Raw genomic sequence first — 12419 nt, 5'->3', positions numbered from 1 at the left:
TGGAGCATGTTCAATGTGGACAAAGTCTTTGGGGAATCTAGCTACTAAAATATAAGAAGTCTACTGAACATATGCAAACTGATCTTTCAAAGGTTTATATCTTGGCCTAATTTGAGTGGATTTTTATAGGGATGGCAAAAGGTACATCCCTTACAAAAAGGGCCACTCCCTGCCAAATTTTCATTCCAATTTTATCAGGGCATTGTGGAAATAATTGTGACCCAAATGTTGGCAGCTCTGTGACACTTTCAAAAGGAAACTAAAGATGTCTTAAAATAAGAAATGCTTTGTATATCTGAATTATTTGAACTTAGGAAAACCAAGCACAGCAAGCTGATGTCTTAGGGTACGTCTACAATACCCGCCAGACTGGTGGGTAGGTATTGGGTAGGTATCGGTTTATCAGGGATTGATATATCACGTCTAGATGAGATGCGATATACTGATCCCCGAACGCGCTCCTGTCGACTTCGGAATTCCACCAGGGCAAATGACAGTAGCGGAGTCGACGGGGAGAGCCGTGACCATCGATCCCGTGCCGTGAGGACAGGAGGTAAGTCGAAATAAGGTAGTTCGACTTCAGCTACAGGAATAGCGTAGTTGAAGTTGCACATCTTACATCGACCCTGCCCCCTAGCGTAGACCAGGCCCAATTAAGCAAAGAAACACCTCCCCTCTTCAAAGAGGCACAGTTGCTAGTTTTTGCTGTCATTTATGATTAGATATCTTTCCAGATGTGAGCCCAATAGCAGAGTAAAGGGTGAGAACTTCCCCTTTTCACACTTATGCCAACGCTGGAAAAAACTCCATGAAACGAAAATATAAAATTCCTTTGTCTACATGAAGGACATGAGGTATCTTAGTTAATTAGGAACATACCCTGGTAACTTCCAAAGAGGAAAGAGAATACCGAGTTTGTTGTGAAGTTCCTGGAACTCATCAAATGTCCGGAAGACAAATGTTGGTTCGACTTGCCCCTCTCTTAAGACTCTCACCACATAGATCTGCCAAAAAACCAGAATATTTAAAGAAGCCATTAATAGCAACTGTTTTTCCACCCAAATAGAAGACAAATATTGCACAGAAAAATCTAAGACTAACTGTAGTTATTTTATTTATATATGTATATACAAATACACATACACACACCACACCCACCCACCCCTCTAATGTCTTCATAAAGGACATTAAATATGTCCATCTTGTAATGTAGATCTATGTATTAGTGCATACGGATAAAGAAAATAGTGCCAGTCTGGCTCAGTAGTTACTCTACCCTTCTAAACCTGGAGGTTCTGGGTTCAGATCCCACACCAGGACTTGGGTTTGTACAGATATACACACCAAGCCAGTTTTAATAGAGTTGTGAGTTTAGCCTTTCATCAGTTGGGCAAAGTATCTTGTATGCAAAGTTTCCATGGCAGTTTTCAGCAGTGACAATAATTAGTGTCCTAGTCTAAATCCTATCAATATAACCAGTTTAGGAGCTTTGTGAATCAAAGAGTTAAAATACTTTTGAAATGTATAAGCAGAACATAATTTCTAGGAGTGAAAATACTAAGCCTGGAGACAGTAAATAACAAACACCTCAGCTTCTCAATGATTCAACTTTTTTTTAAAAAATGTAATATGGCTGGTAGACTGCAAGTTCATAGAGCCCTGCAAATCTGCAGATATCCACGGACCATGTATGCGACTCGGATGTGGATACAAATTTTTTATCCATGCAGGGCTCTATAAATGCAGTTTAATCACTATGTGGCAATAAATCAAGCTAGAGCATATGTTCCACAGGAAACAATTATCCAGGCTGTTGTCATGAAAATGAAAGAAGGATTATTGGGGAGGTGGGGGAAGAAGAATCAATGAACCCATGAGACCAGTGCGGAGAAGCCGTTAAAGGAAACCCAGACATTAGATTTTATTAAAAGGATAGTATACACAACATGTAGAATGTGATATACAAATCTACATAAATCCATTCATAACACTATGTGCGGTACTGATCACCAAGCCACAGGATGGTTATTGCTTAAGAGACAGTGCTGTGCAGGGCAACAAAAATGACAGCAGGTCATCTTAAAGGTTAAGAAAGTTCTCATGCTTGGGAAGAAGGGACAGGAAAAGCAAAAAGAATTTTAAATTGTCAATAGGAAAATGTTCATAGTGTCAAGGATTTGCAGTTTAGAAATTTGGTTACAATTTAATAAATTAATAGTAAGAACTCCAAAATTTACCTGATTAGATCAAGGAATACCAGAGACCCTCACTCATCGGCAACTTGATAATTCTCACTAAGACTCCAGGAAGTTTCACCACGCTTTAAGTTTTAATAGTAAAAGACGGTTACTCACCTTTGTAACTGTTGTTCTTCGAGATGTGTTGCTCATATCCATTCCAATTAGGTGTGCGCGCGCCGCGTGCACGTTCATCGGAGACTTTTTACCCTAGCAACACTCAGTGGGCCAGCAGGTCGCCCCCTGCAGTGGCGCCGGTATGGCGCCTGATATATACCCCTGCTGGCCCGCCCGCTCCTCAGTTCCTTCTTGCCGGCTACTCCGACAGTGGGGAAGGAGGGCGGGTGTGGAATGGATATGAGCAACACATCTCGAAGAACAACAGTTACAAAGGTGAGTAACCGTCTTTTCTTCTTCGAGTGCTTGCTCATATCCATTCCAATTAGGTGATTCCCAAGCCTTACCTAGGCGGTGGGGTCGGAGCGAGACGTTGCGGACTGTAAAACCGCTGCGCTGAAAGCAGCATCGTCTCTAGCTTGCTGGACCAGTGCATAGCGTGATGTGAAGGTGTGCACAGAAAACCAGGTGGCCGCACAGCAGATTTCCTGCATGGGGACATGAGCCAAAAACGCAGGACCCAACGATCCGAAGTTAGCTGGGACCATGACGGCAGGAAGGGGCGGAGGCGGTTGAGGAAATGAAGTGGATCCAGGGAAGGGATTGGTAAGCTGCTCTCGGGCGCACCCTCAAAAGTTCACCTTGGGTCCCTGCGGTGGCTTGTCGGACCCAGAAGTGTTACCCCTTTGAGGACCTGGCTGACGTCTACGGTTCGGCCGGCCTCATCTCCGGTTGAAATGTTGTCTGGGGCGAGGCGGGGGGTAAGTGCGCTGATGGTAGGGGCGGAATGGCCTTCTGAGTCTGGGGCATGTGCATTCCCAGTGAGCGCATGATGACCCGGTTATCCTTCAGGCTCTGTAGCCTGGGATCCGTCTTCTCAGAAAAAAGGCCCTGCCCATCGAATGGCAGGTCCTGAATTATGTACTGTAGCTCCAGCGGTAGTCCGGAAGACTGCAGCCACGATATACGGCGCATGGCTACGCCTGATGCCAGTGTTCTTGCTGCCGAATCTGCGGCATCTAAGGACGCTTGTAGCGAGGTCCTGGCGACCCTCCTGCCCTCTTCCAGGAGAGATGAAAATTCCTGGCATGAGTCCTGGGGCAGCAGTTCCGTAAATTTGCCGACAGCCTCCCAGGTGTTGTGGCTGTAACGGCTCAGGAGGGCTTGCTGGTTCGCCACACAGAGCTGAAGGCCTCCCACGGAATAAACCTTGCGGCCCAGCAAGTCCATGCGCCTGGCTTCCCTGGATTTTGGCGCAGGAGCTTGTTGGCCGTGGCGTTCCCGCTCATTGACTGATTGTACCACCAAGGAGCAGGGTGTACATAGAGGTACTCATACCCCTTGGATGGTACCATATATTTCCTTTCCACTCCGCGGGCAGTGGGTGGAATGGAGGCCGGAGACTGCCAGATGGTGTCTGCCTTCGCCTGGATCGACTTGATGAAGGGGAGGGCTACCCTGGTCGGTGCCTCCGCAGAGAGGATGCTTACCACCGGGTCCTCCACTTCCGGGACTTCCTCGACAGGAAGGTTTATGTTCTAGGCAACTCGCCTCAGAAGGTCCTGATGTGCCCGGAGATCAATCGGCAGGGGCCCTGATGAAGATGTGCCCGCTACCGCCTCATCTGGAGACGAGGAAGAAGACACCCCAGGGAGGAGTGGTTCCTGAACGGAAGCCTCGTCCAGAGGGACCTCCACTTCCCGAGCATCCTGCTGCGCCAGGGGATCCGTAGGGTCTTCCTCCATACCTGAGGGGGGAGGCCTGCTGCCTCTGGTGCACGATGCTCCGATTGGCCGGAGCGAGCGGGGCCCGAAGGTTCGCCCTGGGCTTGGTGGTATGCCCAGGGCGTCCAAAAGGACCATTGTGGTGGTCCCTGGTCCAGGGGGGCCTGCACATCCGAACCCCCGTAAGAGGCGCTGTCCATATGAGAAGAAGCGGACGAGTGCCTTGAAGGCCATGGAGGAGCCGTCGATGACTGCGTCAGGCCTCTGCGCATCCCGACGTCGCTGCGCGGTGCCGGCGAGCGGTACCGGGAGTCATGGCGGTACCTCGATCTGGACCGGGACCTGCTACCAGCTCGGTGCCGGGAGGTCGACCGGTGCCGCACGCCGCTGTGCCAGGATTGGCTGCAGTAGGAATGTCGGTGCCGCGATCTAGACCGGTGCCGAGAGTAGTACGACGGCGACCGGGATCTTGAAGGGTGCCACGAGTACGACCGGTGCCGCAGGTAGCGGTCCCGGGACTGCGAGCGGCATCTGGATCTCGAGCGGCGACGCTGAGAGTGGTCCCTCGATCTGGAACGGGACCGATGCCCAGCAGTGCCCGCGAATGCGGCCACACCATGGTGGGCTTGCCCATCGATTGGAGAACCCGCACCGGCGGTGCTGGGGGTTGGGGCAGCTCGGGCTCTGTCAGGGCGATGAAGTCGCGTGCAACGGAGAAAGTCTCCGGCGTGGAGGGCGCGACAAGCTCAACCACTGTTCTCACTGGGGAGCTGAGATGCACCGGACTCAACGGTCCCTGAGGAGCCGGAGTCGATGGTGCGACGACGCTCGGTGCCGCGGCGGATGACGGTGCCGGGCGGTCAGGTTTGGAGGCACACTCAGACTGCGGTGCAGTTGTAGGCACCGCAGGAGCCCTGTGCTTCTTGCTCCTCGGGGAGAGGGAGCGGTGCCGGCTAGGGTGCCGGGCCAGTGCCGAGCGGGAAGTTGAAGCCTTTGCCAGCGCCGGGCGGTCCGGAGCGGAGGCGACACTTGGCCCCGGTGCCGGAGTCGGTGCCGACGGTGGGGGAGTCAGCGCTGCCTCCATCAGGATCTGCTTGAGGCGACTGTCCCGCTCCTTCTTCGTTCGGGGCTTGAACGCCTTGCAGATCCGGCACTTGTCCACAAGGTGGGACTCGCCTAGGCACCTCAGGCAGGAGTCGTGCGGATCTCCTGTGGGCATCGGCCGATGACAGGCCGCACAAGGCTTAAAGCCGGGTGAACCAGGCATGGGCCCCGGCACCGCGGGGAGGAAAAAGGGGCAAACCCCCGATCCTCTTTATAACTATTTACAACTACGTTTAACTAACTTTATAACTACAACTATTACTATAATTACAGAACTATATACACTATACTGTAGAAGAGTGAAACGCTAGGGAGGTGGAGAACGGCTAGCCGTGCTCCACAGTTCCAACGACTGACACGGGCGGTAAGAAGGAACTGAGGAGCGGGCGGGCCAGCAGGGGTATGTATCAGGCGCCTTACCGGCGCCACTCCAGGGGGCGACCTGCTGGCCCACTGAGTGTTGCTAGGGTAAAAAGTCTCCGACGAACATGCACGTGGCGCGCGCACACCTCTAATTGGAATGGATATGAGCAAGCACTCGAAGAAGAAGATGTATTACAGTGACTCCATCAGTATATTATCAAGTATTATAGTTTATCTAGACTACATGCCTCAAAGTGATGCAAGGCTGATGAAATCTAATCTCACTTTTTCTCCTAGTTTCAATTAATCAGCCTTTAGTGTAAATTAAGGAAACTTACTACAACTGAAAAGCCCTTTCCCAATAAGTTTATCCTTCTTCCTTTTGATTTCAGCACTAATCATATGTAGCTACTTGAAGATTGCTTATGGCAGCTGGCTTTTGTATCTGGCATGTTGGAAGATCTTTATATATTTGCAGTACTGGAGTGCTGTGGGTCTCAGTAGCTGCTGCTGGATACCCTGCATTGGTCAACTAGATCAAAAATTTAAGTTCAGTGACTTCATTTGTACCACATGAATTAAACACAGGTGTGGCCAGTGAACGTTAGTGATATAGCCCCCTTAAAAACAGAGGGATGGCTGGAGTGGTCGTCTCGACACATCATGGAGCTTGGTCACCTAGGCATTATGTGACTGGCTGCTGGAAACTATATAAAGAAATTCTCCAGGCTCAGTCTGGGAAAGATGAGGGTTTAGGTCAGACCCTGAAGGAAGCCACTCCATAGGGATCTGGCGAGAGACCTAGTCATTAGCAGGAAAAGCTATCCTGGGGGAAGGCTGTGCCCTCTCTCCTTCTAGCTTGCTGTAATCTAGAAAGGCCTCTGATGGCTGGGACCAAGCATTTTTAGTTGTTTTGCTTTATTTGAATCCTTTTGTGAGGATAAAGCCAGACCTGAGGAAAGAGTCTTGCACCGAACTGTAGTTTGGGCTTTTATTTTACCTTCCCCAGCTGGTGCATCTGCCCCTAATTTACAGAATTATTCACATAATTTTAACTAGATGAAAGATTATATATACTTTGCTATCAGTTGGTATCTACCACATACACATTCAGAAGCTGAATATTTTTGGTATAACAAGACACACCAAAGAGCAGGGGTCGGCTTATAAGCAGGTCTACAGCAAAATTTGATCGTTTTAAACTGTATGGAATCATTTAAATATCTAATATATTATCGTTTTCTTTACCTGGAGCATCTGCAGACATGGAGCCCCTCAGCTCCCTGTGGCCACAGTTCACCGTTCCCAGCCCATGGGAGCTGCCACATCCTGCAGCTCCCATGGGCTGGGAACGGTGAACCGCAGCCACAGGGAGCTGAGTGGCTCCATGCCTGCAGACGCTCCACATAAACAAAACATTCTGACCAGCCAGCAGCTTACTCTGATGGGCCGGGAGCCAAAGTTTTCCAATCCCTGAAATATACGGTCGGCATATGAAAGGGTCTTACAGTTTTTGCTATTTTTACCTATCCATTTTGGGGGACTGGCTTATAAATGAACAGGCAAATGAACAAGTATATACAGTAATTCATTCTCTTGCTTTAGGATAACAGTTTAGAGGAAATGTTAATTAGGACAACAGCCTGAGACCAGTATTCTAGACTAGAGCACTATACACTGGATCAGAAATACATTAACTTTGGAAGTTGGTTTCATATTTGCAGAGTTGCACTAAGTTGCAAATATAAGCTTGCTTTCTCAAAGATCATGAGGGTCTTGAAATCAGCCTGTCCAACATGATCAAAATCTGTGGCTTGAGTCTCTCAATTTTGGGGTGGCAGATTCCAATGCTTGCTGCCTCTAGAGTCTGTTCTGGTTCTCAAAGCCCCAAGTGAAAGATTCTGAACAGACTGGCAGAGCAGCTACATTCCAAGAGGAACACGATAGTTTGTTATATATTTTATTATACACTAGAAATTCAGAGTTAAACACATTAAGGTATGGAAATGCAGTTAGGGCATAACTGTAGTGACACCATGAGGAAAAAATCTAATGAGTCTTTAAAAACAATTTAATCTGGATCCCCAAATACTAAATGCCTTAATCATATTGTTATTGCATAGTGTTACTATAGGGTTGTTTGGATACACTAACTGTACTTTCTCCATACCTTAATGTGTCCTTTTTTTACATTTAATCTTAACTCTTAATTTCCTGGTTATAATGTTTTATTTAGGAAGAATTATAGTAAGCCTTAATGTATTCTACACTAAATTAATTATGTGCACTATAATGTTCTGTTCCCATTCTTGGCAGGTAAATAGGCAGCTGAGAGAAACAATGGAATCAACCCATTTAGGAATAGCTATGTTTTACTTTTGGGGCATAGACTAATTCTCTGCTGATAAGAATTGAATTTATTTGGAAGAGGAGAACATGTGACTAAAGTGAATGGTGGAGAGGAAGCCTGACGGTGGCATTGAGCATAGTGAGTATTTACAAATTGGAATAAAATCCACACACTTACATAATGTTTATCTGGGTTGTACCTCTTTTGGTACGTAAACACACACACTTCCTTGATTCGACCATCTTGTCTAAGTGAATACGTTTTGGGAGAAAATGAGAGAATAGGCTCATCATTGGAAGGTAGGCCTGAAAAACGCAGCTGAGCCAGGTTGTGAATGAAGAAATTAAACTTTGTGGCAACACTTCCCAAACTGGATTCAATCAGCCTATAAAAAAAAGACAGTAACTTCAAATGCTGGAGCACAATTACATATTCAGAGCACACATTCCAGTTTGGTTAGTCAGCACCTTAGCTTCCAAATTCTAAAATATATCAAATCCCCACTGAGGTAAAAGGACACATCATGTTTTGACAAAAAATGGTCACTGGTCCATTAACATGACAACATTTCTGCAAGCACTGGGATATCCAATACTCCAATTTTGGGTAAAGTTAAAGATTGAACAAGAAAGGTCGTCTAGAGTTTGTCAAGGCTGTATACATACCATATTTTTCATTTATTTAGGTTAAATGATCAATGAACTATATACTGCAGGAGATCCAGTAGTTCACTTAGTGAAAACTGGATACAGTGAAAATATTTGTAATTAGATTTCTGAACTGTTTCCAAAATATGGCAAGCTGCAGTTCCAGTAAGAGTTGTTCTTCACAACAATAAGAGGGTTCCCACTGTAAACAGCTTTAGAAGAGTCATATCAGCTATGGAATCAATTAGTGAATATTTCCTCATGAATGTGAAAGTCAGCTTAACAGCTTTATTTGGCTGTCCATCAATCACTACTCCCAGCATTTTACGTATTAGAACATTCACTATTAAAAAAAAATCTAAGTAAAACAGGCTCAACATTTTACCCCAACATTTAAGCATTTGAGAAAATGAAGTTCTGTACATCTCTCAAATTAGTGATAGATAACAGATTAGTATTTTATTTTATAACTATGATAATTTCAAGACTACTGAACTTTTATAAGCTGTAAGTATTACAGTGTTTTAGTATAGTGCAGAGCTTCTAATAGGAAAAAAAAGTGGTGAGTTTATATATTTTGGTTCTGTTTCACTTGTCACTTATTTAGTACCTTGTAAAGAAGATAGTAGCTTCTGCATCTGTAGTTTGGGGCTGAAGAGCATCTTGTACGTATTTTAAGTCTTGAACTCCAGTAAGTTCTGGTAAACCTGAAGAAAGCATCTATAGAAGACAAGTTACTATTCTTACACTGGAAAGAATATCAAATCTATTTTTATATTTAAATAATTAAAACATTAGGGCCCCAGACTTGATTGGGGCATTGGGTACTACATTAAATACTAATGCTATTAACCAACAACTACTCCCATCACCACCACATTGTGTGGCAGTTAACATCAGTGTTGAAGAAACATTAGTTTTGGCATTCTTACTCTTTAGCAGTTACTACAGAAGCTAAAACTAAAGTAAGAGGTAGGAATTTCATGCTATAATTTTATTTCCCATAGTGCAAAAACTAAGTCGTAAAAAATCTCAGTAACAAGTACCTCCAGTATTTCCACAGGAACACTACTAAATTTCTGGCTTGTAACAGCACATTTAGAAGTGATTCTAAAGTATAAATGCCAACAATTTAGGTTTTTTGTATAGACTGGATTTATCAGAGGCTATAACTTCCTAGGAGTAAATTTACTCAAATCCACAGTTAAACTACAAGAAAATTATGTGCAATAAAAACTATTACCAGTGAAAGCAGGTTAAGAAAGAGGTTTGCATGTTTCCTGATCAAATTGTAAGCTTGGCAGCAGAGATCCACAAACAATTGAAAACGAATAGTAGGTTTTTCACCACCATTAATGACATAAGCCATATCTGATGTTAGCACAAAAGGAGCCCGATCCCTGTTTAAAAAAACCAAAATACAGAGTTTGTTAAAATGACTGTTTCTTGGACTTTCATGCACTTTTAGTTGCAATTTGCTAAATGTAATTACTACTCTAAAGCAGTATTTTTCCAAGAGCTTGAACTAAAAGCATTAATCAAATCACTGCACTTGCAGGGAGCAGGTCAGTCTCACTCGCAGGGTATGATCCATTCTTGCTAATTCTAATATTACAGCCATGATTTCAAAGGGAAGAATATTCTTAGAAATCATATTTAATAATGCATGAATACAAAGTTTTCCTCTGTGACCAGGTAACATCAGAAAATAATTCCCAACCAAAAAAACTTTAAGATAGGTTAAAGTTGTACATGTAAATCAATTATATTTGAAAACATCCAAACACCAAGGAATTAAAGTTAAGTTCTTCAAGTGCCTGTTCATGTCAATTTCAATCAGGTGCGTGCGCACCATGTACACAGTCGTCAGAAAGTTCTCCCGTAGCAGCTCCCGTCAGGCGCCCCCAAGAGTGGTGCCTTCATGGCGCTGGATATAGGACCCTGCCGACCCCGTCTCCTCAGTTCCTTCTTACTGCCAGTGATGGTCGTTGGAACTGCGATTGCTTGCCTAGCAAGTGCTTCCCTGACTGTTCTTTCCATAGCGTAGTTAGTAGATAGTGTATATAGTAAGGTTTGGGAGCAGGGTTTTCCCAATCCCTAACCCCCGGCTTGGGCTCCGAGACATGCCATGAGCCCAAGGCTTTAAACCCTGTGGAACCTGCAGTAAACCTATGCCAACAAGTGACCCTCACGATTCGCGTCTGAATTGTCTAGGGAAGGCACACCAGACAAGATTTGCAGGGCTTTCCACCCCAGAAAAGGAGCGAGATTTCCGACAAACAGTTGCTCATGGAATCTGCTCTTCATCCCCAGTCTGCTGCGGACCACCAGGACCCAGCACCGAGCGTGTCCATATAGAGTGCCCTGGCATTGATACGTGACACGGTGGCAAGGAAGGACTCCAGTCTAAGAGATCCTCAGCACCGGAGCTCTCTGGCACCGCATGTTAAGGAGACAACCCGGCACTCCATACTAATACTGAATATCATCCAGCGCATAAGAATGATCCACCCATCCAAACAATTCTATTCCTCTTCACCTTATCAACTCATCCTCCATATACATTATAGGAATATGTTCATTCACCATTGGTCTGTGACCCAGATAGTGCACTTTACTTCAACACTCTAAAGTAGATAGCAGTTAATACCCTTGGGTCCTCTTTCAACTCCTGATAAAGCTTAGGGTACTCCATCATGCAATATATAATTGTATGCCCTCTAAAACAGCATATAGAAGTATGCCATGTTACACACGGATATTCCTTGGTGATCATAGCTATGACACGGTAGCTGGGGTCATCCGGTCAGAGTTGGAGTTCCCTCAAACAATCTCAACATTTAAAAAAGCTACACTAACCTCATCTTAGAATATCCTGGTTCCAAAATGTTTGCTTTATAAACAGCTTTCTTAGGTTTTTCACTGATTTGTGCAAAGCTCTTTTGGTCCAGGAAATTCATTTATAAAATAAAATCCTTACGGAAAAAGTGATATTCCTGAAAGTATAGAAATGAAATGTCAGAGGACAGTTGTGCCAATTAGCACATTTGGGTCTTCCAATTGCTGGAATAGTAACAGAACTACTTTAAAGCTACACTTGTGCATCTAGGTTTTTAAATGCACGGAACATCTCTAGTATGTAGGAGCAGCCTTCACATCTTGGCGTTCAAGCAGACTTGTAACTAACAAAGTTGATGGCCAGGGGGAGACTGTAGAGACTTTGCAGAAGCACAGTAGTCTACAATGAGAATCCAAAATGGATTTTGGAAATTGAGTGGTTCAACCTAAAAGAACAGTTACTTACCTTGCAGTCAATTATTTTTCTAGATGGTGTATGCATGTGGATCCCACCCATGGTGCACTTGTGCCCTCTGCACAGGAGTTAAGAAAGTTCTTTAGCAGTGTCCACTAGGAGTCATGGATATTATTTGTGTGCACTCTTGCTCCCCCACCCAAGAGCATAAAGGGAGGGGTGACCTCAACTGCTACTCAATTTCTTTTGCCGCCCAGAGTCCCAATGATAAGACTGAGCTGCAGAAATGGAGGGTGGGTCGTGGGATCCACATACACAGAACATCTTGAAGAATCAGTTACTATAAGGTGAGTAACCATTCTTTCATCTTTGAGCTCTTGTGCATATGGATCCCACTTACTATAATTAGCCAGCAGTTTGATTCTTTGGAGGTGAGCACTAGGAGGTTATCTGAACAAAGATTGGAGAACAGCTCTTCTCTAACGAGTAACGTCCACTAACTGTGGGAACCAATAACCACAGAGTTGCTCTACATATTTCCATCAGTGGAAACCTGCTGAAGTAAAGTGGTCTGACCTGAGCCTTTTACCATATTCCACAAACAACCTAAGCTTCTTTCTCAAT

General features: G+C 45.0%; 1 protein-coding gene across 1 annotated transcript in view; it reads right to left on the bottom strand.

The window, feature by feature from the left end:
• PIK3C2A (phosphatidylinositol-4-phosphate 3-kinase catalytic subunit type 2 alpha) overlaps positions 1-12419 on the bottom strand; it is a 96160-nt gene that overhangs the window by 6751 nt on the left and 76990 nt on the right. Inside the window, exons 25-28 of the mRNA XM_050957091.1 lie at positions 9786-9942; positions 9153-9262; positions 8073-8280; positions 880-1004 (exon numbers count right to left, since the gene is read on the bottom strand). Coding sequence (XP_050813048.1) covers positions 880-1004; positions 8073-8280; positions 9153-9262; positions 9786-9942 — 600 coding nt within the window. The remainder of the gene's footprint in view (positions 1-879; positions 1005-8072; positions 8281-9152; positions 9263-9785; positions 9943-12419) is intronic.

This window comes from Gopherus flavomarginatus, chromosome 5, assembly GCF_025201925.1.
Source record: "Gopherus flavomarginatus isolate rGopFla2 chromosome 5, rGopFla2.mat.asm, whole genome shotgun sequence".
Lineage (NCBI taxonomy): Eukaryota > Metazoa > Chordata > Testudines > Testudinidae > Gopherus > Gopherus flavomarginatus.
Note: the sequence above shows the minus strand (reverse complement) of the source record. Positions and strands in the feature narration are given on the sequence as shown.